The sequence below is a fragment of the Bombus fervidus genome, chromosome 5, assembly GCF_041682495.2.
Source record: "Bombus fervidus isolate BK054 chromosome 5, iyBomFerv1, whole genome shotgun sequence".
Taxonomy (NCBI): domain Eukaryota; kingdom Metazoa; phylum Arthropoda; class Insecta; order Hymenoptera; family Apidae; genus Bombus; species Bombus fervidus.
This window is the reverse complement of record NC_091521.1, coordinates 6,873,398-6,900,419: the sequence shown is the minus strand read 5'-3', so window position 1 is coordinate 6,900,419 and position 27,022 is coordinate 6,873,398. Positions and strand designations below refer to the sequence as shown.

General features: G+C 32.1%; 4 protein-coding genes and 1 non-coding gene across 9 annotated transcripts; 3 read left to right on the top strand and 2 right to left on the bottom strand.

The window, feature by feature from the left end:
• Window positions 1–471: 471 nt before the first annotated feature.
• On the top strand, window positions 472–4,319 carry Daxx (Daxx-like protein). 3 transcript variants are annotated; one of them, XM_072004149.1, is made up of 5 exons: window positions 472–627; window positions 971–1,275; window positions 1,412–2,603; window positions 2,685–3,407; window positions 3,483–4,319. In XM_072004149.1, exons 2-5 carry the CDS (start codon window positions 1,213–1,215, stop codon window positions 4,127–4,129), a joined length of 2,625 nt encoding a protein of 874 aa, XP_071860250.1. In that variant the 5' UTR covers window positions 472–627; window positions 971–1,212; the 3' UTR covers window positions 4,130–4,319. The 3 variants fall into 3 exon arrangements, with proteins under 3 accessions (XP_071860250.1, XP_071860251.1, XP_071860249.1); XM_072004150.1 differs by lacking the exon at window positions 472–627 and adding an exon at window positions 687–787; XM_072004148.1 differs by lacking the exon at window positions 472–627 and having other exon boundaries at window positions 803–1,275.
• On the bottom strand, window positions 4,227–7,567 carry Kfase (kynurenine formamidase). Of its 3 annotated transcripts, none has more exons than XM_072004153.1 (8): window positions 7,100–7,567; window positions 5,768–5,858; window positions 5,604–5,705; window positions 5,325–5,459; window positions 5,146–5,224; window positions 4,878–5,069; window positions 4,673–4,808; window positions 4,227–4,568 (listed from the first exon to the last, which is right to left on the bottom strand). In XM_072004153.1, the coding sequence occupies exons 1-8, from the start codon at window positions 7,103–7,105 to the stop codon at window positions 4,431–4,433; spliced, it is 879 nt and encodes a 292-aa protein (XP_071860254.1). In that variant the 5' UTR covers window positions 7,106–7,567; the 3' UTR covers window positions 4,227–4,430. The 3 variants fall into 3 exon arrangements, with proteins under 3 accessions (XP_071860254.1, XP_071860255.1, XP_071860253.1); XM_072004154.1 differs by having other exon boundaries at window positions 7,104–7,562; XM_072004152.1 differs by lacking the exon at window positions 7,100–7,567 and adding an exon at window positions 5,937–6,352.
• A 962-nt stretch (window positions 7,568–8,529) lies between these two features.
• Trnar-acg (transfer RNA arginine (anticodon ACG)) lies at window positions 8,530–8,602 on the bottom strand. Its single transcript has one exon. It is a non-coding gene; the product is annotated as a tRNA-Arg (tRNA).
• A 1,640-nt stretch (window positions 8,603–10,242) lies between these two features.
• On the top strand, window positions 10,243–15,581 carry Inx2 (innexin 2). The gene is made up of 2 exons (XM_072004392.1): window positions 10,243–10,575; window positions 10,683–15,581. The coding sequence occupies exon 2, from the start codon at window positions 10,844–10,846 to the stop codon at window positions 11,918–11,920; it is 1,077 nt and encodes a 358-aa protein (XP_071860493.1). The 5' UTR covers window positions 10,243–10,575; window positions 10,683–10,843; the 3' UTR covers window positions 11,921–15,581.
• A 4,409-nt stretch (window positions 15,582–19,990) lies between these two features.
• On the top strand, window positions 19,991–25,685 carry Inx7 (innexin 7). Its single transcript, XM_072004391.1, has 7 exons — window positions 19,991–20,230; window positions 20,641–20,731; window positions 21,397–21,478; window positions 22,067–22,244; window positions 22,957–23,294; window positions 23,977–24,167; window positions 24,665–25,685. The coding sequence occupies exons 1-7, from the start codon at window positions 20,143–20,145 to the stop codon at window positions 24,903–24,905; spliced, it is 1,209 nt and encodes a 402-aa protein (XP_071860492.1). The 5' UTR covers window positions 19,991–20,142; the 3' UTR covers window positions 24,906–25,685.
• Window positions 25,686–27,022: the final 1,337 nt, after the last annotated feature.

Here is a 27,022-nt window from a genome sequence, read left to right as displayed (position 1 = left end):
GTTATGAGAAAGGTTAGGTTGTGCAAAATTTTATACTAAAATTTCTAAAAGAGAAATAAATAATTAATTAAGTTATGAGATATCTTAATGTCTATAAAGCATAATTTATTATAACGTTGGTATTATTATATATTTTGATAATAGAGAGGAAATTGATAATTAGTTGGTGATTCTAAGTAAGTATTAAGGATTAAGAGACAAGAAGTTAAAGAAATAATCAATCAAAAATTAACATAAATAAAATGTATAGGAAAATTTCGATTCCAAACTTTTATTAATATAATGTATCGTATTCAAAGATTAAAAAATAAGAGTACGATGTAAGTACAATATTTCGATATTTATTGTGTGAATAAATTTTTCTAATTATTATTTTAAAGTTTCTACTCGTACCAACTTAACAATGCTATAAGAAAATTGTTTAGGTTTGACCCTAAAATTAGTGTTAGATTAATCTTAAATATTAATAGGAACACTAAAGTAAAACATTGTATCGTTATAGAAATATTGGAAATTTATATTTTATTTTGATCGCCTAACGTCAATAAAAATTATTTTAATATTATATTTTATTCTTTTCTAATATTTTATGTAGTCGCTTTCTTGGATAAAATTTATCTAAAACAAGTATTATTATCTTCTTCTACTGGTTTATTTTCTCCTTTATGACAATAGTTTACAAAATTGTGGAAGAACGGCGTTATTCCATCTTTTCTTAAGTTTTCTTTCCTATAGACCATTTTGATAAAGTTTTTCCAATAAAACTTAAAGTTGCGTGATTAAGGTGGTATGTAACGTGAGGAAGTAAAGTCCCTAAAGGCTTATAATTAATTGTAATGTTGTAAATACAGTATATAAGAATTATTTATTTTTACGAATACAATTTCGAATTTTTCTTCAACTGTTAACCTTTTAAAGATAGAGATTTCAATGAAAACATCTAAATCAATATTGAATTGCATACTTTCAGTTTTATTTAATCAAATTTATCTATACTGTTAAAGTGGAAACAAAAATAAGGTGATGTTATAGCAGGCTAAATAGAAACGTGTATATACTTTTAAACAAACGCTAGTATGTATACATAATGAAAGGCTTTTGACGCAATTGTAATAGAATTAATCGTTATATTATCGTTTTCTGTCTGCAAGATAAGCGATGGATGTCATGTATTGTAATATTATAATCTAACTTTTTCATAAAATAATAAATATGGTCAGTAAGGAGAATGACATTATTTGTATTTCATCAGATGATGATGAAGATGCAAGACAGGTTCGTATATTTTGCTACATTAAAATATATATAATTATGTCAACTGTAAATCCTTAGCAATTATAATGTGATATACTTATGGTTAATAAATTATGAACATGTTGAAAGATATTGAGAGTTCAAAATATTGTTTCAGAATAAAACTGATGACAAACAAGAGTCAGTTATCAAATTAGTAAAAGATAATCATAATTCCCATTCTAACTTCTTAATAACTACTATAAGGGTAGAAGCTTCCTTGTGTGAGAATGAAGGAGTGAAAAGACGTAAAAGAAAAGCATCTGAAATAGAAGATGTTGATAGTTCTTGTATTGACAAAAATTCTCAAGTGTTTTTGTATAAACAAGAAGCTAATGTTAAAGCATGTAATGTGAAGAAGGAGGAAGAAACAGAAGAAGAAAGAGAAGAAAATAAAATATTATTGAAACCAAAGTTGGTTGTAAAGGAGAAGAAAACTATTTCTTCCATGGAACAGGATATATTCTCTATGTTTATTAGTTTATGTTTACAGAAAGATCGTTCTGATGATATGAAAAAGATTGTTAATAAATTAAAAAGACGTTATGAACAGTTGGATCCTGTATATGCTTATTCTGAAGCTTTCAATAATTTTTTAAATCGAAAGAGAAATGACATAATGGAGAGTAATTGTAAACTTTACATATATATAGCTGAAGTAATGAATGAAATGAAAAATTGCTGTAAAGGAAAGTCGACATTATTATCAAATAGAGATTATTTTTCTGATGTAAACAAAACAAATAGAGATTGTAAACTAAATAATTCCAATGCATCTATTGGTATGTGTTCAAATATGACACAAACCAGTAATAGTATAATTAATGATAACGAAATGATGTTGACTAACGCAGATAATGGAGGAGAACAAAAAAAAGAACTTGCTACAGAAAAGAAAATTAGAAAAATTTTAAATGCAATGAAAAAATGTGAAAAGTACATAAAACGTTTTGAAGAATTAGAAGTAGATTTTGATGATGAAGAAAATAGTAATTATATAAAATTAGAAAAATATAAACATCGAATGGTGGAACTGTATAATAAGTACTGTGAATATACTGGAGAAAATACTGATGCAGGGCGGCAATACCTAAGACCAAAAGACTTCAGTACAACTAGTATTGTTGTTGTAAATAATGCTATTACAAATTTCATTAATTCTAAAATATCAAAAAGAAACAAATTGAAGAAAATTGGTGATTTTACAAAAGCACTAATTTTTCCAGACTACAATGATATTTTACAATGCGTGACAAGATGTAATGATATGAATAATTTAGGTTTGAATAATAAAAAACTGCGTGAGATTGGTAAGTTATTATAATTTCACTAGTAAGTTACTGTAATTTAAATAATTAAATTTAATCTTTATGTATTGTTAATTTTTATAGTAAAAAAGGCGTTCATCGATTTAGGTGAACATTTGCAAAGGTGTCGACGCAATGATTATTGGGATACATTTTCATTATTTCTTGAAAATAAAGAAGATGATCCTGCATTAAAGGATATGGAATTAGCTGAAAAATTAATGCAGAACAAGAGAATTGGTGAGAAGAAACTATCAGATACATTTGAGGAATATGTGAAGAAACAAGAAGAAATGAAAGATCAGATTACTCATTCTAAAAGATCAGAGAATGAAGAAGATGATGATAGCACAGAAAATAATGATGATGAAGAAGAAGATGATGATGATAATGATGAAGCTGATGATAATGGCATTAGTGACATTGACATAAATCTAGATACAGATAATGATAAAAGTAGTTCATCGGAAGATGAGAATAGTACTGATAGAAGTGAAACATCTAAAAATAAAACAAATACAGGAGCCAAATCTGATACAGGAGAAGCTAACTCCGATATAGAAATGGGAGAAATATACCAACAAGAAATGAATGATAGATTAAAGGATCATAAGGATGACAATTTAAAATCAAGAAAAGTTAACGATTTTGTGAATACATCTAATTATAAAAATAATTTTAAATCAGAGTCGATAATACAAAATGACACAATATCAGCGCCTAATGTGACAAAGCATTTAAATATTACAACTAACATAGCATTCTCAACCACAACAGATAATAAAATTCTTATTGATAGAACAAAAGGTTAGTGATGAAAAAAAGTTAATCATTGAAAAATGAACAAAAACATGTAGATTTTATTACATATATGTGTTGTAGAGGATGATCCTAATATAATAAGTGAAAATCCAATGGATGACAAGTCACTAGAGGATAAGGCAGAAGAAGCAGAAGAAGTAGAAGAAAAGCCATTGTTACGAGTACGCTCTTTTGCTAAACCTCCGATTACGTGGAAAGATGGACAAGAGAAAGTAGGTGAATCTAATGAAAATGAAGATACATTAAAGACATTAACTTCTAAAAATGTAATAGATCTTACACAAGATATTACACAAGAAAATTCGGTTCGTACTATTCAGGTAATTCCTATTGTAAAAGGTAACTGCAAGACATTTGTAATACCAACAGGTAAAAGCATAATTAATGTAAAAAATATTACAAATAATTATGTGAAATTGAATACTAAAAATATGGATTCGAGTAATGTAACTAAATTAGGAAGCGGTCAGATCATATCTTCGCCGCAAGCAATAGATAAAAATACAAAATTTACAAGTATAAATAATATATCATCGAATTTAGTTAATCAGGAAACAAATATTAATCAAATACAAAATTCACAAACGAAACAAAAAAATTCAAGTTCTGTGCTTCAGTCTAATCAAATGATAGTGTTACACATGAAACAAAAAGAAAATACTTTGCAACATCTAAAGACATTTTCATCAACGTCACAATCTAAATGACTCATAGAAAAGTTAAAAGCAGTTCGTCGTGATCATTGTTATGCAAAATTAACAAATGACAGATGACCAATAGACAGTCTAGAGTAAATAAACGTAATAACTTTTTTACAAACAATTTGTAATTTAGCAACAATGTATTAGTATACTGATATATTACATTAAATAAATTTTTTACGAACATCAAAAAATATATATATATACATACAAATTTTATATGTTAAATATTATAAATTTATCTGACCGCATTAAAATTATATGTTTCTATATTGTTTCTGATTTTATGTTATTAAATTATTCTCTTTCATTCATGAAAGATGTTATTTAGTATCACTTTTGTCAAAATAAATTCTTCATTCGTAAGTTCTTCCACGATATTAAAATGGTCAATATTTTCCCGAAGAAATATATAATGAACATCGTCTACTATTGTAATAAGTTGCTAGAATGAAAAGAATATAAGATTACAAATTTTTATTTAAAGCCAATATTTTTATTTAGAGCAGGAAAAAATTATCACTTATTTATTTAGAATAACACGAGTACCTGAGTACACTCGCGTGATTCATTAATAAGTCCTGGTGAATCACATTCCCCAATAGTTATAATAACTTTCAACCCTTGGATGGGTGTGTTATTTTTGATATCAAGAGTGGTAAAGCTATATGTGTTGATTTCATCTCTAAAACATACATGTTACATATTATTATGAACTAAAGTAAATAGTCTATATAAGTATTCAGATATTTACTTTGTAAGTTTCAAGGGCGTAACAATATTCGTATCGAGCAGGGGATTCAAATTATAAACGCCTCCTATTAACACGATACCCTTTAGTAGATATAAGTATCCGTTTTTCGTCATTTCATCCAACCATAATTTATCATACAAAATACTGGACGCTAAATGTGCGCCTGCGCTATGACCAGAGAGCCAAACATTCCTATAAGAATCCATCCAATTTTATCATTATATTATAAATTAACAAAATTATCATGTAAGTATTATGTGCATCTTACCGACATTCGAGATTCGATGCATACTTTAATATATGTTTAATCGCTATTTTTATCTGAGATATTATATCCTCAAATTTAACTAAAATACAATATAAATATTAATTAAAATATTAAAAAAAATTTTTTTTTTTAATTTTGTATCTAGAGAAAGATAGAAATGTGAAAGAAATACAGTTTACCATTAGGACATAAATCATAGCCAATGGTTATGACTTTAATTCCTTTATTAACAAAGACAGGAACTGTAAATGCAGCAAAATCTTTGCTACCTTCTTGCCAATAACCACCGTGAATGAATATAAATATGGGGGAATCTGGAAGAAACATGTATTGTTCGAAATACCTTAATGGAAGTAAGCTAAAGTGAAATATTTAAAATTATTTACACTGCAAAAAACTGACACAAACTGAAAATTTAAAACCTTTAATATGCGTACATGTGTAACATGAATACGTACCTTTGGGTAAGTCAGCTCCATAGATATCATATTTAGTTCGTTCTGTTGTTCCATACGGAATATTTAATTCGCATTTAAAATTTTTACGAGCATCAGCGGTAACTATAATAATACAAATAAATTATTGTTTACTTTAATTCGATTTTATGTTAATTTCAACTTACCCTTTTTAGCAAATTTATAATAATTCGATAATATTTGCATTTGATCGAATCTCTTGCTCCATTTGCTGGGAGTATAGAGTACCTCCTGTTCCTAAAACCAAACAAATGCAATTCTGAATAAATAATAATGAGAATTCATTAACACCATAAGGAATCGATTAGTAGTTACCGAAATAGACATCTTTAATCCATATATTCACGTATACGTTCCAACTTCAAACAAGAAAAATTTAACTGCAACGATAACTATGTTCTTATTGGAGACACTCTCTTTAATATCACGTCTTTGAACTTTTGATAACATTCACGATATCGTTAAACAGATAATGAGTTTTAACCAAAAGGATGCGATTTATCAGTTTATTTCAACAATTGCGATATAATTCACCGAGTGTTCCGTCATTTAAAAAAAATTACTTGTACTTCTCTGAAACTATGATATTAAATATCTTGACTGTCCCTTAATTGTAGATTGCGCTACTGTTTCATGCGCATGACTATGAAACTTACAACAGATTGCACATAATTACTTCTTACCGATATATGTACTTTCACTTCTAGGAATTGGATGATACGATTTGCACAATAAAAGCAAAATTTAAGTCGATTATTCATTAAAACTTATAGAATTTTAGATGACTTAGATAATAATCTTACAATTAAGCCTTCTGTCAATGATTGAAGGATTCTGATCATTTACATAACTTTATTGATGATAGTAACACTCATACAACATAGAGTAAGCATTCGGAATGTTACATATTTAAGTGACTAGTTATCCTATTTACGTTCAAGTTTATCTCAATTTATAACATAGTTTGATTTATATGAACACATTTTAATTTTATTATAAGTTTACAATATGATCATAAATAAATAAATAAATAAAAATATTTTTAATTAATTAAACATATTGGAAAGATTTGACTTTTTATGTAATATTTCCTGGTATAAATATTTCTAAAAAGAAATCTCACCAATTGTATTTCAAGTAAAACAATCATTAAATATATGTAAGTATATATGTACATTTAAATTTTTAGTGAAACGATATTAATTCATTAAGTAAGGAAACATAAACAATATGATCAATATCAGACGCTATATGTCCCTTTCGTTATAGCTAAATCGTATACAGCATGAGTTGAGACGATTTTTTTTCTCGGGTGCAAGAAAATTTTAGAATAACTCGACAATCCTGTATCTCAGTTAAAGCAAAAGTGAATAAGTCGAAAAATTATGTTTGGCAAAGGAGGGCGTAAATGGGTTGAAACATAGTAAATATGTATACTATATATATACATACGTTCAAAATACATATTTTACACATACATACATATCCTATAGCACGATCGCGACGAAAGTAACAAGAATAGAGTATGAGGGTCGAAGATATTGAAAACCAGAAAAACCGGTCCCTTCATTTTGGCCCCACTCTTCTATAACGCGCGCCATTCTCCACGGAGAAGTCACAGGTAGGTCTGCAGCAGCTGATGTATCGAGTATCGTGCCACGTCAACGCCTACCCACAGACCACAGGTAAGAGAAACCTTTTTCAGTCAAAAATCCGTCGGTTCAACGGATATTTCGTTCGAGAGAGCTGAGTAATGCACAATAAAATGCAAGCAGCGCTATAATCCAGGCCAGTGACGAACGATCATCGAACCTTCATGCATTCTTAAATCACTATTCGATCCATCTATCTTCACGATTCCCATTCGCAATGAAATCATTTCCTCGAACAAAAGATGTCACCTATAAAGTTAGGTTTAATTTGAAACTATTTGAAGAAGTAATATTTGGTATATTTTTACTGAATTATAATAAGGGAGAAGATTAGATTAATAATTCGATACTTGAACGACATAAAAGCAGAATTATTTTGTCAATTTAAAGATTCTTTGCCAAGGAACGTCTTCGTACTTGCCTTGATAGTCCTCGGTTTACACTGTCTTGCAACCGGTTTTCGTGTGCATACTGGGTTAATTTATTTGACCCACCGACTACGCTCGCTTCCAATTAGTTTCCAGGGCATTAAGTAGGTATCCTTTTATACCGTGTTGCCTTCGTTGGAATTCAGGATCGGTCTGTGGCTATTAATAGCAACGATTCCGGCATTTGTTCGCGAACTAGATATAATATATTCCTTCAAGCCATTCCGAATTGAGTAGGTATGACACGTATTGCTGGAGATCGTACTGACTATAGACGTTTCCACGCGTATCTGCATTCTATCGCCGACCCTTCTCTTAAGCTTTTCAAATAACTAAGGTTTACCTGCTTAACAGGTAATCAGTAAGAGAAAGTACAGTCAAACTGCGATTTGTGTTGTTAGAAGAGACCGAAAATGAATGGTTAAGGTTAAGACAGGGAAATGAACTTTCTCCATAAAAATGTTTTAACTCGCAATTTAAATATCCAAGGTACTTCTTAATTCAATTCATGATCAACTATGAAACAAAATACTTGTTCTATTTTATCTGACTGCTTTCAGCTTAAGATGATATGAATAATCCTGTAAAGATAGATATATGATAAATGTATTTCTTGTAAGAAGATAAGTCAGTGTTTTAATTTTGAAAAAAAAAAAAAAAAAAAAAAAGAAAAGAAAAAAAAATATTTGAGACATTGTTTGTGAGATATAAAGAAAAGAAATGCATTATCGGATTATAAAAAGGAAATTAATTGTTTAGTACAGTTGACATAAAATTATATTTGATTCTACATTTAAGGGATGAAATGTTTTAGGAAAAAAGAAATTCCGATCCTGCCAGGATTCGAACCTGGAATCTTCTGATCCGTAGTCAGACGCGTTATCCGTTGCGCCACAGGACCGACCTTGGTTTTAGTTCTTATGTACTTGTACAAATATAGTATTTGTATCATATATTAAAATTGTATTTGTTTGTATGATTTTGCTTAAATAAAATAAATCCTATAATACTTTGACAGTAAAGAGTGTAATTGTGATTGTAATGCTTGTCTAGACATACAATCTGCAAGACAGTATAACCTAATATAACAATATATAACAATCTGTTTGCCATTAAGGGACGTAAGTATTTATTAATATTTATTAATATTTATTAATGTTCTGAATTTAGAATTTTTCTTCCAAGAATGCCAATGACGATTCAGATCACTCCGTGACAATCAAATAGAGATACAGTTACGTTACTGGAGACTCACCGTCAGCTGCAGATAAGGATATGATATAGCAAAATCAATTTATAGAAAGAGTTCACTGGAATGCAATGTCAGAGAATCTTTTTATCGATAAAGCATAACTGAAATAGATAATGACATTTAAACATAATACTAGCATTACAAATATTCGTGATAAAAAGAATATAAGATTGTGATTGACTATCTCTATTAATGTGTATGGACAGATCATGTGTACTCTCCAATTTGAATAATTGATACATAATTTACTATAAAGGCGATTTAATTTGTCTAGTTATCAATGTCTGCTGATTTCAGATTAAATAGTAATTAATCTGCATATCAATTTGAGATTAAAATAGCTTCTATCTATTTATTTAATTTAAGTAATCCCAGAAGTAATGGAGGTCAATAAAAATTATTTGTTAGGGATAATTGCTATTCATTACAGAGTATCATTCTAGAACGGTGCAAATCTTCAGATAGAAAGTGATATGTTAAGTCTGGTATTTGTAATATGAAACATATAATACATATAGTGTAAGTTATTCCGATTACCTCTTTCGAGCTTTTTTTAATAATCCTGTTGAATTAAACTCCTTGTATATTTTGCTTTAATAAAACTCAAACATATGATTTTATTACAAAATATTTTCATGCCAAATATTTCCATTGTATTCTAAAATACTCGATTCGATAAAAATTGAGCTATATAAAAACAGTAGTACTCAAATAACTAAAGAGCATGGAGTTAACGATATGAGATGGAAAACAAGGTAAGTGACACTATTACCAATAAAGAAGTAAACTACAATTATCAATTTTCGACTGGTTATTCTATTTAAGCAGCGTATATTCTTTCAAAACTTTCTTCACAAGCCTTTAATTGAAGAGATAGCATTTAAACTTTTGATTAAATAATCGAAATTTACTAAACGAAAGAAACTATGTTTATTGTAAGTGTAAATGTTTATAGTAACGTTCTAAACAAATATTTCATGGCTATTATCCTTAAATTTAAATAAGATCGTACACGAGAGCGGCGTGGGTTGCTTTTTCGATTACGCATGCGTATATGCGTCTGGAGGTTTTGCTGGAACGTTGGAACCGATGTTAGCCGAGCACAATCGAACCTATACGAACGACGGACCTAAGTTTCCTGTGATCCGGGCCGACGCGGCAGTTAAAAGAGACGAAAAGTGGGGTTAGGTTATAGTAAAGGGACAAGAGTGTGAAAGAGAACCTAAGAGAGACAGAGACAGAAAGAGAGACGAGTTTTCTCGCGTCCGTAAGTGGGGATAGAATCTTGGTGTGCAGCAGAAGTAAACGTATAGTATAGAGTCCCCAACCAAGCTGTGTATAATCTGCAAGCGAGACAGAGATAAGACGTTATACGGTATACGCAAGAGAGAAGAAGCGAATTGACGAAGAAGAAGATAGACAGAGAGAAGAGCAAAAGGGAGCAGCTTACGGAACGGCATGTCCTCGCGTGCTCGTGTCGTAGAGCGTTTCTGAACGCAGCCATTACGACACAACCGCTCTCGGTGACGCTTTGCTGCGGTAGAGCCGTGCTCACGCGCGCAGTGATCACGGAACGATCGGAACGGAACACACGTGTTTTCGGAAATTCGAACGAGATTTCGGTAAATGAAATTTATTCAGTGATAAATATATCGGTAACGAATAGAAATACAACGATTATCGTGATAAACGAATTTTTTGAAAGCTGTTTGTTTTTGTGCGTGTGCAGGGAGGCCCAGGGACGCTTCTTGACGCGCGGCGTCACGTCGCGCGGGTCATCAACAACCCGAGTGTCCGGTTTGATTGGTAAATAGTAAAGTAAAACTCGCGATTGGAATAAGTCGCTCGATTTCTCTCTTGTAGTACCTGTTCGAAGGAAAATAACCAACCATGTTTGACGTATTCGGTTCAGTAAAGGGACTGCTCAAGCTAGACAACGTTTGCATCGACAATAATGTCTTCCGGCTGCACTACAAAGCTACGGTGATCATATTAATTGCTTTTTCGTTATTGGTCACATCCAGGCAATATATCGGAGACCCTATAGACTGTATCGTGGACGAAATACCGCTTCACGTGATGGACACCTACTGTTGGATCTACTCGACGTTCACGATCCCTGATCGAACCGGCGTAGTCGGCAAAGACATAGTGCAACCAGGTGTTGCGTCCCACGTCGATGGCGAGGACGAGATCAAGTACCACAAATATTATCAGTGGGTGTGCTTCACGCTGTTCTTCCAGGCGATATTGTTTTACGTGCCACGTTACCTATGGAAAACCTGGGAAGGCGGTAGAATCAAGATGCTAGTTCTAGACCTAAATTGTCCAGTAATGAGCGACGAATGCAAATCGGAAAGAAGGAAATTACTAGTCGAGTATTTCGCTTCGAATTGGCACACTCAGAATTTTTACGCATTCCGTTTCTTCCTTTGCGAAGTGCTAAATTTCGTTAACGTAGTCGGCCAGATCTACTTCATGGACTTCTTCTTGGATGGCGAGTTCACCACCTATGGCTCGGACGTGGTGAAATTTACAGAAATGGAACCTGAGGAGAGGATCGACCCGATGTCACGGGTATTCCCGAAGGTGACCAAATGTACCTTCCACAAATATGGTGCGTCCGGTACGGTGCAGAAATTCGATGGTCTCTGCGTGTTACCGTTAAACATCGTCAACGAGAAGATATACGTGTTCCTCTGGTTTTGGTTCATCATCCTGTCGGTGTTGAGCGGTTTGACCCTGGCGTACCGTGCCGCGGTAGTAGCCGGGCCGAAACTTCGCTTAGTGCTGTTGCGTGCCCGATCGCGCCTCTCCAAGCCAGAGCATATCGGAACCATCGCTGAGAAGTGCCAGATCGGTGACTGGTTTGTTCTTTATCAACTCGGCAAGAACATAGACCCGGTGGTGTACCAGCAGCTCGTCATCGATCTTGCCACGAAACTACAGGGCAAAGAATCCGTCTAGTTTCTTACATACATTCTTAGAATTCCTCTTTTTTCTTTTCTTTTTCCCCGCTTCTTCGTTTTTACTATTCGATTCATCAACAGATCCGATTAGTCGAGTCGAATCAAGTTGTAGTTTACCGTATTTTCATTAATGTAGTTATTCGAAGATCGAAAGCCATTTTGAATTACGTTTATTTTTCGTATCTGTAACATATATGTAGAACGTATACGTGCATTCCAACAATATTGGACAAATTTTTCGTAGTTCATTTGGCATACGTGTAAAGTGAGTTGCCTTACCGATCGTTACATGATAATTCTCGATCGGAAGTGCAAGTTCTGTGTAACACAACATATCAAGCGAAGCAAATGAAGAAATTAATTATTCTTTTTTGTCTCTCTCTCTCTCTCCTCTTTCTCTATCTCTCTCTTTTTTTTTTTAGTTAAACAGTTAAACAATACATCCATTCCCATCTACACTACAGTATACGCGAGACTATCGATAGTTTCTGTCGATAGCTAGCGACCATAGATACATGTTCGATCCTACTCATAGCCTCGTCACGTAATTTCCTTGAATCCTTTGACTTCGATATCATCCATAGATCATTGTTTTTTCCTTTTAGTATCTTTTTTAATACTACACATTTTTGTAACTAAATCCAATTTATGATCCAATGTACACAGTGTCAAAAATTGCGCCATGCTGTTCCGTGATATCGTTATCGATATTAAGAAACAATAAGACGAATATCTTATATTTGCTTTCATTTTTCTAACGTCATCGTTTATATTCGCGAAAATAATGTTTCCCATCTGCTCGGTCGATATCGCTCGATAAATCTGCAAGCATCGATAGCACAAATATAACGAGGATGTATATGTGTGTGTATATATATTATACATTTCGTACATACACACACACATATATAACTATATACCTATACACATGCGAGATAGAGGGAGAAAGAGCTTACAAGTATTAAATTGCTCCGAGACATGGAGGCTTTGTAGAGAGAAACTTCGATTGTGTGATATAAAATGGGAGACGACACAACGTTTTCATTTCTCTTGCCATTCTCCTTTTCTCGGTATTTTTCTTCCATTTCATCTCTTTTTGTCTTCTTTTTTTTCTTTTAGAACAAGCGCCTTTGCTTTTTTTTTATTTGCTTCGAATGGATGCGTTCTTCCATTATTCTTTGCTATTTTCTTTTTTTCTTTTATTGTTGGATGAAACAATGCACGAGAGAAGGAGAAATCGAAAAGTCGGGTTGAGCAGGTTTGTCACGAAGATTAAATAGTCCCTCATCGACCCCACTCTTCGTTCGAGAATCGAACGACGCGTCGCGTCGTCTTCCTAGAAATGTAATTTTTCTGCTTACCATATTATTATTTTCTCATATTGTAGGCGTACATCTTGTACATTGTAGAATATCTTATAAAATAGAGAATATATATAAATTTATATTATATATATATATAGAAAGGAGTCCGAAATAAATGAGAAGAGGAGGAAAAGAGGGAAAGAGCACGCACGAGAGAGAGAAGAGTGAATGAGATCGAGTGAGAGGGAGAAGGGCAACCATGCAGACAGATAGTTTAGAAAGAAAAAATGCTGTAACGAAAAATTTCCCTTGAACGTTTATTTTCGCTTGCTTTTTCTCTATTAATCATCATTGCGATAATTAGAATGTTATATACATTTATATATATATATTTTACTATACATAGAGGGACCAAAAGAAAGAAAAGAAATGCGTCAAAAAAGGTCTAGAGACTTTCATCGATGAACATACGTAGATTTCTTTTTCTCCATCCTTTCTTAGTGTTACTTTTGCTCGTCCATCATTCCCGTTTCTCCTATTTGAAACGTTTGAAACTACTACCTTAAAATTGTTGTTACTGTCGGAATTATTGTAATACCGTCCTTTATATGCGACCTAAGTGAAATTTTGAAGAAAAAAAAAGGAATAGACGCGAGAAAAAGACTATTTTAAGAAGAAATAAAAAGACAATAAAGATAACGTACGTTTAGCTGGTAAGAATTTAAAGGGGAGAAATGGAAAACGTGCGCGCGAGCTTGAGAGCTCAGATAATCGTTTTTCGCATACCAATTCTCATTGTCAAATGTAGTAATATGTAATTCTTTTTGAGGGATCCATGCTCAAAGTAAGACTGCCAAGTAATCGAAACACTCCACATCATCGTGATTCTTGTATTTTGTATCTATCATATTTAGGATTGTACACGTGAATAGAATTTAGAACTTTCTCTCATTACACTTATTACATATATATATGTATATATATTATACATATAAATATGTTATATATATATACTTCCTTCTCTCTTGCTTTTCATGCCAGTGTTCCCTTTCCGATTTCGATTAATTTCGTTCGCATAATATCTCCCCAGAGGTGTTTGTTCCTTTTCTTTATAAACCGTCAGTTTACTTCCGTTTATTTTTTTTTATATCGATAATTTTAATAATCGTAGTCGTCATCTTCTCATGCACACATATACACAGACATATATTTAATTTTCTGATTCAGAGAAGTTGGAGTAAGAAAAAAGTTCTGCAATTACTTCTTTTCTTGTCGAAATACATTACATCGTTTATGATAACTCACTGGAAGTTGAAGAATCAAAAGACGCTGAGAAGCTATGTTTTAGTTCCAGTGCCTTTGGACGCCGAGTATTCAATCAAACTTCCTCGAGGAACGAAGAGTACTCCAAAGGCTGTAACTAATTAACATGTTCCTTTCTACATAGCTTATTAGTCATCGATGATAATTAATAAATTAAAGCTATTAAACGCACAACAAAATTGCTTAATAAGAACGTACAAACTATTAATATGTATTGGCGTATCGGTAAAATCTCTATTTTCCTCTAATGGATATTACTCTAACGCACGATAAATGCTTGCCCTTCAATTTTCATGTGGAAAAACAACTTTGCCTTTTAAGCTTACGTGACACGGAACGTGTTAAATACGATAAGTCTACGAGAGTAGTAGAGATTAACGCTGAAATTGTTATTATAAAATAATCGGGAGGAAGAAAGAAAAGTGCCTATTTCAGACGCATATGGTGTAATGAGTGATGGAATCGCATTCGTAGATAGTAATAGTGTCGGTGCATTGTTCTATTCTAAGGAATGTCCATGCTGCTTAGTGCAGGAACGTAATATGTATATCTATAATCATACATGTACGTTGTATGCACGTGCTTCCTCGTGCCTGTAGAAGCGATAAGATATGAGAAACAATTATTATATATGAAGAAAAATATATATTATATATATATATATATAGAATTATAAAGATCCCAGCTAGTTGAGACTTGCTGGAAGAACGAGTGATAATTGATTAGTAATGATAATTGATATGTTATTTTTTCCCTATTATTAATATCCTGTTCTTTACTCGTTGATAATGATAGTTACTACTTACTATAGTAAGACGAAAAATGTATGTTTCCGTTGTTGCGACAAAAAAATGTGTTTTTATAAAATTTTGTATTACAGGAACAGCGCACACTTTGTGAATTAACTTTCTTTTGACATATATATGCGTTTTCATCACGTTTCTTCGAGGATCGACAATGTACTGCCAGAATAATCCTATATTTTCGTAAAAATGTTCTATGGGATTAAAAAAATAAAACGTCAGCGAGTAATCAATGTTTTCCATGATTCCTGAATTTCAGGATCGCGCCTCCTTCCGTCGAGATTACCCACGTATATTGCTTTAATTAATTTTATGCTATAGGTTATGATGGGTAAGTAAAGTCGTTCACGGGGAAAAGGAATTCGTGTGTTAAAGATAGCGGTAATTTTAATTAATTGTTCGGTTTATAAGACTTATATCTCACAATTAGCTTGTCGTTTATTATTAATTTTTTCAATAAAGATAATTAATATCCGTCATGGCGTAATTTTTTGTATGAGATACGAATGTTTTTGAGAAACGTGAAATAATTGAATAAACAACGTTAAGTAATTAAAAAATAATTCGAATAATTTAACGTGTCTAAAGTTGTCCATCGCGTCCGTTGGTTATCTTACTATGTAAGGACCGAATGGAGTTTAGATTATCTTACTATGTACTGATAAACGTAGTTCGGTTAAATGTTATATATCATATAGGGATTAAGTACAGCTTTGTATTTTCGTAGTTTTATGACTAGTTTTGCCTACAATACGTAAAGAGGAATAATTTGAAAAATTGTAACTAATACGAAGTGAATAACAGAAATATTTGCGCTTTATGAATTACTAATCCTAGGATAATTCTGCGAAAAATCTAATTTTCTAATTATATTTTAATATTAGCTTAAATTGATTGCAAACTTAAATAAAGTGGAAAAACTGTGAATCGTAAAAATTAATCTTTTGGGATGATATAAAATTTTCATTTAATAATAGAAATTCCAAACTAGAAGTGTATCATAGTATTTCGCTTGTAGAAATATCGTTCCACTACGACCTTCGATTAAGCTTTCATGACCCTGCATGATCCCTATCGATAGAATTTATTAAAATTATGCGATCTCCAGGGGGTTCGTTGCACATGCATGTACACTGCTTCAGGATTGACGATCGTGGAAACGAACCTCGACGCTCGAGGTCCAACTAATTTCGGTTCCCTCTGTTCGCGTTATTGTATCAGGGGACACGAAGATTATTCTCATTTTGCCGATTAGTAATTTAAATCTCAGCCTTAACGTTAAATCAAGCCATTATCTTGTGTCTGCGAGTCATCCTAGATTTATCCTTCGGTTATTTTCTTAATCACTTTTTACAGCAAGTTTTATAAGTAAATTTAATGATAAATTAATTTCGAAGAATTTGTTTCAATATCAAAAGATCAGACATTTTGAAAATATTTTCCAATATGACCTTGCTTCTTAAAATGTCTGTAATATTGAGCAGTACAAAAATGTGTAAATTGGTGGTATTGTATATATTTTATGGTCACGTATTCATAATAAATAAAAATGCAGCGAAACGTGAAACAATGTCCTTTGTTCAGCTGCCAGAATAAAAACAATATGATCCAGGTATTATGAAAAGATTATTATAAAAAAAGGGAATCCGTGTTCGTTATCGTCAGGTAGGACACATAATTAGTGTGACGATAAACATTCGAGGTGTAATCATTAAATATTCGAAATAAACATAGTGTTAATAACATTAGAAGGAAATATTAAGATAAAGAAAATCATTCTTTATGATGTTACAGAAATAATTAGCGAGAAGCTTTGAGAAACAATTCTTTATTAATTTTCGATCATTATTAAATCACATCTATATTAGGACATAAAGAATCAACCACTGTAAGAATTATATTTCCATTAAATTCCTTCTCTATGTATTCAACGACCTAAATACATATCTAAAGAAAAAGAGGATTAAAAAGTTACAAAAAGCAAGGCAACATCTATTATCGCTCGTTATGAATCAATCTTTGCATGAAAAAAATGAAACTGAATTATGTAAGCAGTAATTAGAAATTATATTGTAACTGATTTATGGTTTTTGTATGCTGCAAATGAACAGCCTAGCAGACAGGTAACAAACAGGCCAAGAACGATGGAACTGAATGTATAATGCGTGTAAATAAGTAACATGTACGAATGGAGAAGTCAGAGGACAGAATTTTCTTTGGAGGATCCGTTGAGTTTGCTGGCTGGAGGCGACTGCATCAGGGGCAACGGCCGGTCAAAGTCCTACCTTCGACATTCTATCCCTCCCACCTCTTTGTTCGTGTCTTTCTTGTTCACCGTTTCTCTTTCCCCTGCAACTTTACTCTTCTTCCACCACAAACTTGTTCCCTCTCATCTCCTTATCTTATTTGGTCTTTCCCTTTTTTTCCCTTCCCTTCCATTTACCTTTCCTATCTCCTCTGGAGACCTTCCTAATTTTGGACGTTTTTTCATCCGTTCCCTTGTCAGCTTTACACGTTGCATTCGAATTTTCTTCTCTAAATATTGAATCTTATATCGTTCCTACGTTTTCTCAGATTATGTTCTGAGTTGTTCCAGTGATATTTTCTAGGATTCTTTGTGGATTTTTGACTTAGAATATTACGAAGGAAGTATACTTTGGACTGGATTTTTAACGAAACATAAGATTTCAATTGCAGTAGAACAACATTTATCTAATAACAAATTACCAAATAACAATTATTAAAATTTATCGAAGAATTAACCATTTGCATTCCTCTGAATATAGCGGCGTTTCGTGGAAAAGTTTCTCACAAAAGTTGAATTGAAATCACTGAATCGTACCTACGTTAGATCCTCTAGTACACGATGATAAGCTTTTGTATCTCACGGTCGTGTTTCTGAATAGAGTAAAACTCGCGATAAAATACAATTAATCATCACGATTGTATTCGACGCAATTCCAACGTGATTACCGTGAAATCACCGGCTTGATATAGATTAAGGAAGATTTGTTCCGTAATTTTTATCGATAAATAACACGACAATCATCCAGATCGACGATTATTAAGGGTTCTATACGGTCGTACTATCGTATTTGTAGCAACTGTTTAAAAGTTGATTACTGTCGCGACATTATTTTTATATAAAAGTATGTAGATGTCTCATTAAATGGTGCAAAACGTGTACATTATTTACAATGTCCTAGAGAATATTGTGCAATTTTAATCACTTTACATCTACATTTACATTTGTCGAAATAGAGTCTTAATATAAATTTGGTTTTTCTGTCCTATTGTAAAAGTAATTTTAAGAGCTACATTAATCACCAAATTTAAAATATTGATAATTCAAGCGGTTCTTCTCTAACGCGATAAAGTTCAATATCATATAATAAATTACATAACAATTTTTTCAAGTGAAGAAACTTATATTTCATATGTAATAAGATAAAAAGTTAATAAATAATTTACTAACGATAAAGTACTGTCAGAAGATTAATAAATGGTATCATTTCTCATATTTCAAACTGGAAAACTTTCTAAATAATAAAAGTCTTACATTCTATTCGTTATATCTGTATGTTTAAATAAACCTTAGCAAATGTTCACGGTTTAGAAACATTTTACCGTTTCATCGCTTGTCTTGGTTGATGCGTCAGATAATCCTACCTAAGTACTGTAACGTGGACTACCACGTTTCCTTGAGTAATTCTATCATAAACTGTTTCTCTTTTGAGACACAGTTTTCATTGTAAATTTTAATAAATTTCATAATAATCACGGTGATGTTATCGTTATATAAATCTGGAAAAATCCATCAGGTGCTTCACTGTAATAAGGAGACTTTCCGAACATCCGCTAGGATGATGCACAGAAAAATCTTCGACTACTCTACGTTCTTCTCGGTTGCGCGAAATGCTTCATCACTCGAAACGGCGAAGTAAAAGTCAAAAGGTATATGAAAATTTCCTCGAATCAAAGCTAGAGAAATGATCTACTTTCAATAGTTTCTTAAATGATGCATTGAGAGCAAAAGTCAGTTAACTCCAATACTCGGCAGACTGAAAAATTCATCGTCAGTGACATTTGATTTAGTTATGTTATCTGGATATCATTTGGAAAAAATAAATTCGCTCACTTTCGTACGATTGATCTTGCTTGTTGGAACAAACATTTAGGAAAAATGTGGCTTAGTTCATTTCTGCTTTCAATATTTCAAATCAAGAACAAGCATCAAGTAATTATTTCTTTAAAAGGATCAACCGGGTTGATCGATCGATCAATCAGAGACCATATATATTCTCTATGAAATGATTATGATTGTGCTGCGTTGAATCGCTCATTCCAGCTCGATGTTATCTAACCTTATCTAAGCGAACAAGTGGTTTAGCAACAATAATAACTCGCACCTTCTTGAAATGGTTACGAGTTTACAAGTTTCCTGAAACCTTGTCATGATTCCACTGCGCAATCGTAGCTGATAAGAGAAAATAAGATTTACCAGCATTGAAAGTTCAGTCTGAATTCGATCAACATTTCATTGGTATTGTGGAAAGCTTTTTGCACGATCTTAAGTTCTTCTTCCAGTTCTTTTCTGTTATTTTTTGTATATTTTTCATATATTATACTGTTCTTGGTGAACAGAGAGAGAAATTTGAAATAGAAGTAGATGCCGAAAGCCTGGAAGTAGCCAAGGCTACTGAAGGGCTAAATAGCCAATCAACGAAGAATTTTCCGTGGAAACGAATGAAAGACTTGTGATTCAAAGTGATTGAGGATTTCCTGTACAGATGGCAACCGTTTTAGCTACGTTTTCGGTCCTCAAGGACCATGTCAAGTTGAAGATTTCACAGGACTCAGTGGCCATTGATAATATGGGTAATAAAAATTGTGACACAGATATTTCATAGCTTCGCGAAAAGAAAGTTGAAACATACCTGATTTAATATCTGTAATTTTGAATGATTCCTTGACTGATTCCTTGACTGATAGACTGGAGTTATTTATTAAAATTCGTAATTTTATAAATGATACCGAAGAACTCTATCCTGTTTTTACTTTTACTCTATTTTCAATATTTTACATATTTTTACATATTATATACGTCCTACGTGTACTCGCTTTATATTCTCCGTAAATGCATAAAAATCTACTCGTTTGTTTTAGTTTATTATTATCATTCGTCTTCGTCCTTGACTTATTTAATTTATATAAAGTCGCCTTGAATGTATTTCTTATTCTTCGTTTTTCCCTTTTTAATGAAATAATTAACTGTTAAATATGATTAGTTTTCAAGCTACACTACAGAGTCACGTTTTTGATACTCTTGGCCAGTACGTTGATGGTGACAGCTAAACAATTTATCGGAGAACATATCAGGTAATGTTATAATGTTGTTAATAAAATATGAAAATATCATACAGTATTTCAGCATATTTCTAGTTATTGGATTCCCATTCATTCGTCTTCCCTGTTAGCGTTATCAACTAGTACATACTAAAATTGAGATATTGGTTCTGTCCTCCATTTAAGAAGGCCTCGATAATATTCGATTAAATTGCGAAACTAATAAACTTCTTATCTCTATTAGTTACGGACAGAAGCGTTATCTATTTGTGTATAGAATTTGGTTGCCTTTTATACATTTTCGGAAGGACTAAAATAGAAAATATTTGTCGAATGATGACGAACCAATAGTATCGAATCATTCATCGCTCATTGAAAATTGTACGTTTTCCATTTATTGAGAAAGAATTTTTTACACGAGAGAAGATTATTTGAATCAGTGCATTGATATTATTTTTATGGTAAAACAATAGATACCTAAAACTGAACAAATAATTCTTTTTCTTAATAAGAAATATATTCTTAGTAAAATTTGTTAGATTTGCATTTTTCCACAGACTTTTGTTTATTCATTGCATAAAACTTTACCCGCAAATTTGAAGTCATAGAATTCCGTGATCTACAGATAAAATATTAAAGCCAATTAGAGATGCTAATGAAATAAAAAACCATATTTGATGTTATGTTTTATGGATAAGGTGTATCGGTGGACATGGAATGAGCGATGATGTACTGAAAGTAATCAACACCTACTGCTTTTTTACGTCTACTTACACTGTGGTAAATATTAATACTAATACATTAGATTCTATTTATTCACTTTTTGTCTTCTTTAAATTATTTTCTTAATACGATCAGATTAGCCCTAATTAATTTCTAATACTTGAATCTTCGCTAAATTTTCGGATTTTGTTTAGCATATAATTTGTAACAAGAATATTAAAATATTAAAATACATTATAATTTATATTCCCTTGTGATAGCTCATACTACATAAAATATTTATCAGAAATATACAAAAATTACTTAAATAATCACTTAAAGTAAAAAATTATTTAAAGTATTATTACGTAATTAAACAATGAATGTAGTCATTTTCGATAAAATCCTAATTTTTCCTACTTTTTCTATAATTCCTAATTTTAGTACATCGTATCATCTTTACAAAAAGCCCAGAAGAGGTGTATTTCTATTATTAATAATTGATGAATAAAAATAATTTTTCACAGCTCAAGGAACATTCGTTTCTGAAAGGGCCAAGTAATATTTCCAAATTTCCATTGTATTGTTATACATGTTCTTCTCTTTTCTTTTCGACTTTGCTAAATTGGAGACCTCATAAATTATACAATAGTACGAATTTTACAGTCGAAACATTTGAACGCTACACCGGTGTTGTTAGGCGAAATCCCGCATCCTGGCGTGGGACCAGCGACCAAAGAAGACTCCCTGGTGCACCATGCTTACTACCAGTGGGTGCCCTTCGTTCTGTTTTTTCAGGCGATCTTCTTTTACGCGCCTCACTACCTGTGGCGGAATGTTGAAGGTCAGTCCCGCCATAATATCTACCAACCCATCCTGCATACCTCTGCACGCATAGTACATAACCTTCAGTTATCTGACTTTCTCTTATGTATATAACTTTTTACACAGCCCTTTTAGTTGCAAAGCGGATTTTTCTATAATGGCCCATTTGCTTGCAAAATGTATTTTATTATCATGACGATGTCTACAGTATAGTATAGTATATCACAGCAATACGTGTAGGAAAAGTTTTGCCAGAATTACATATTTAAACGACGGAGATTTTTACTGCAATTATTTTCTAATTTCAATTTATTTTAATAAATGACACATGTAAATTAGTTTGTTCTATATATCGTATATAATAGAATATAAAAATAGAATATTTCTACAATAATCTTAGGATATAATATACGTATAATATAATATATATAAAAAACAAAATAGAATACCTATATAAATATAAATGTTCCAAATATGTATATAATTACTTTTATTATATACAATACTTTACGGAGTACTTTATGCGCTTTACTTATTAAGGAAAATTAAAATTATATGCCGTATTATATGATGTATATGGTGATTGAATGTGAATATTTAAAAAATATTTATAATGATATGATTATCCTATCCTTTTACGATAGCTCATTGTTACGGAATTAAACGAATAAAAAAAAGGAATATAAAAAAAGGAAGAGATATTAATTAAACGAATAAATTGATTGATCCAGGAGGTCGGTTAAAAGTGCTGGTATCTGGGCTACACATGGCGTCGTTAGCTTTGCGTGAGACATCTTTGACGACTGAGAACGGTATAACCGTCCCGTCGATACATGACCGTGACGAGAAAATACGTCAGATTCGACATGCTTTTCTGAACCGTATCCATTTGAATCGACCGTGGGCATACTACATGGGTCTCTGCGAGGTTCTCAACTTCATCAACGTCCTCATGCAAATTTATTTAACCGATTGGTTCCTCGGCGGTGCTTTCCTCGGTCTTGGTCAAGCGGTAGCGCGCAATGGCTTGGATGGGGAAGTCGACGCGCTCGACATCGTCTTTCCTAAAGTATGTTTCCCAGTACAATGCAATATTAAGAATTCTATTCCTATTCTACATTTATGTGAACGGTGATTGACGAAAGTATTTGAACGCTTAGTTTGGAGAATTTTTACGAATACGTTACATATGTTACGCAGTATTTTTTAAAACTTTGTTATTAGGATTGTAATGAGATACAAACCGTGTCTCGTTATGATGCTAATGAAATTTCACATTGTTTTGTATAATACATATAGTACGAGACATTGAGAGTAAAAGTGAGCTAAGTCGCGATAAAAGGAATTCATACGTAACACAATGAAATCAATTGCTGCACCGAATCATCGTATCTATCTTAGACAGCAAATTACTCAGTTGGTTGAATATTGGCGTTAGCTCACTTAGTTAGCAACGTTAATCCAAAGTGACTGTAGACGTATTTCCCGATTTCATTTAGGATTAACGAAAATTCACTCGTATAATAAATTATCTAAACAATCGAGAAGCCTTTAAATAGTCGGAATTATTACGAAATTTTTATCTATTTCGTAAATATATTATATATAAAAAGAACAAAATTTTTTAGAGATCATTACAGTGGTTAATTCAAACGTAGCTAATATCAAAGAATTACAACTAAAACTTCGGACTTTTTAGTAGAAAATCTGTTGTTATTTAAATAAAAATTCCTTCCGAATAAATGTTTCAGGTGACGAAATGTACCTTCCACAAATTTGGTCCATCAGGTACCATACAAAACCACGATGCGCTATGTGTCATGGCGTTGAACATCGTTAACGAGAAGATCTATATCTTCCTCTGGTATTGGTACATCATTCTGTCGGTGATAACCGGTTTAGGACTGCTTTGGAGGTTACTGACTATGGTCTTGCACGCCAGGTTACTACTATTTATTGCCTATACCTATACCTATTCCTATTCTACGGTTTATCGACCGTTGCCTTTCTCAGAATCTCGATTCTTCGAACTCGTAGCATTGACTCCAGTTCTGTTAAATTGGCAGCAATAATGTAATGTGAAAACTTTAGTCAGACTGTGATATGCGATCATTATTTTATCTTCTGTAATTGATAGTGCAATTAGAGTAATGACGGCGACTAATTAGAAAATAGACAGAAAGTTTTCGTTGTATCTTTGATTTCGAAATAATTATGTAAGTAAATAATTCAGTTTTCTCGGTTTTTCTAAATTTCAGCGTATAGCTTTGATATGCTTCTGAAAATAGACGATGGAATATTTTCTGTTCCTTTTCTTGTTTTCTTAGAATATTAGAATTATTTCGAATATTATTTAACCCTTTTTAATATTTTTATTATTTTTATTAGCACTAGTTTAATTTATTTAATGTTATCTAACAAATTTTCTCATGTAACCAGGAGCGTAACATTCAACAAGTTGGTCTTCTCCATGGCTTGTCCCGGGAGATATAATCCGTGGAACGTGTTGGCAGTTACTAACGAATGCCACTACGGAGACTGGGTGTTTCTTTATTATATAGCAAAGAACCTAGATAACTACGTGTTCAAGGAATTGTTGCAGAAACTTGCCGAGGACCTGCAAGAAAGAAGTCAGATTCAACCTCATCTCTTTAGCGAAGAGAAACCGTTAACTAGCTAAGTCTCAGTCTTATCTTACTGATATCATCTTATGAGTAATATGATTATTCCAAATAATTCACAAGAAAACTGACTCAGACAAGCTGAAGGAAAATTAAAGAAGGCAAATTACCAAAAAAAATCTATTGTTATATCGATGCAATAGAACTCCCATATTACTTATGGAATGATTTGATTATGTAGAAGCGTAGGGGAGCTTGCATTTTAATAACAGTGATTTAAATATAGGATTAATTTTTAAATTTTCCATGTCTTTAACCCGGTGCCTTATATTATAATATGAAGATATACTTGTATTACGAGTTAATGGTACAAACGTGATACATGCGAATTAGATTTAATGATAGTTATCGTTATACAATATATATCATATTTATATATTTTGCTATGACAAGAAGAAATACTGTTTATTTGTAATATTGTTCAATGCAAACTAAGTACGAGAGTATTCGAGTTGTTACTCTTTTAGCTGTTGCAGATTTAGTAAAAGTAACGTTATAAATAAATACAAAATTGGTACACGTTAAACGAACGCCGAATAATTTAATTTATTTTAATTCGATGTTAGCATGTAAATTTCCATTGTAAATATCATGTATCATTTCTTGTTACTATGTCACTTTATTTTGAGGGTTACGTCATTGTTTAAACCAACTGCGGTTCTCGAATCAGTTCCTTTCGCTATGTTACATCACTTCAGGGAATGCCAGATTGCGTATATGAAATTCGTTGTTCACCATTGTTCTTTCCGTGCGAATAAAGCTACATTTTCAAGTACAAACACTTATCTTAGAGAAAAGACAATCTACTCACCTTCATACCTGCTTTCTAACCAGTTCCTTTCTGTAGTTAGTAATCTTGTAAATGCAAGTTTTACTTTGTTGCACAGGAATTTGACACTAAACTTCCCAGGTTACCTAATTAAATAACCTAACCTTAATTTAAAATTGTACATTTATCGTTATTTCTTTTTTTTTTTTTTGGTCATCTAACTTTACGTAAATTCTCATATTACTTGATTAATCAATTTCTCAATTCTTTTTTTGCTTCTTTTTTTTACCGAGGAAAATTCATCGCCTGGCTCGTTTATCGCGATCGACTATTTGACCAATTGACAAATTTACATCTTTTTCTAAAGTTCTCTGCCTGAAACCTCAGGTCTGAACTCAAGTAAGATCTAACCAGTTGCATACATATGAATGCGGTATGTGTTTGGCTTCGTTGTAAGCACTTAAACATACTGACAAAGTCCATGTCAGGTAACGCTTAAACACAACGGAATCTTATCGGATGCTCTCAAGAAATACTTCTCAAGAATATACTCCTTCCATAATGATTCTCTATAGCAGCGGTTTTCAACCTGGGAGGCACGGACCAGGGAAGGCGCCACAATCTTTTAATAAAATATTAATTTTCGTAACATAACATCTACAAAAAAATAATTTAACATAAAAATAAATATATATGTACGTATATGTTATGGCAAAACCTTATTATTATTCTGTTAATTGTAGTTTTCAGTTTTTTTGTAATAAAGTTTTTATTATTTAAAACGCGTCTATATTATTACATCTATTAAAAAAATAAAAGGTAGGGAGGCGCGAAAAAGAATTTTTTTCAGCGAGGCGTAGAAGCATAATGGTTGGAAACCACTGCTCTATGCTAAATGAAATCTAAATGCGGTATCATTTTGAGAGTTACAAAATATAGACCGAAGCATGCCAGAAATGAAATACGACAAGAAGCGAACAAATCTCGTAATATTCAGTACACTGGTTTTGTATTTTGTTTTATCCCTGAATATGACCACAAGTTCAACGAGAAAGTTATTGAAAAACATACAAAACATAAGCGAAGAGTGTTCAGATGGACGAAATTTCAATCAAATGACCGGTTACGGTAAGAATAGTTATATGTAAAGCGTCGATACGGTTAGTGTTAACGAATCTAGTTTTATTTTATTAGAAACATTGTATGAAATTATTCAATACAGTTCTAACTCTTCATCTCTGTGTTTTGGTTCAATATATGTACTTAATAAATAATCTACGTCCGTACTCTAGATCCATCTGAAGTGTACCACGAGTAAGAACTTATACCGCTTTAACTAATTTTATA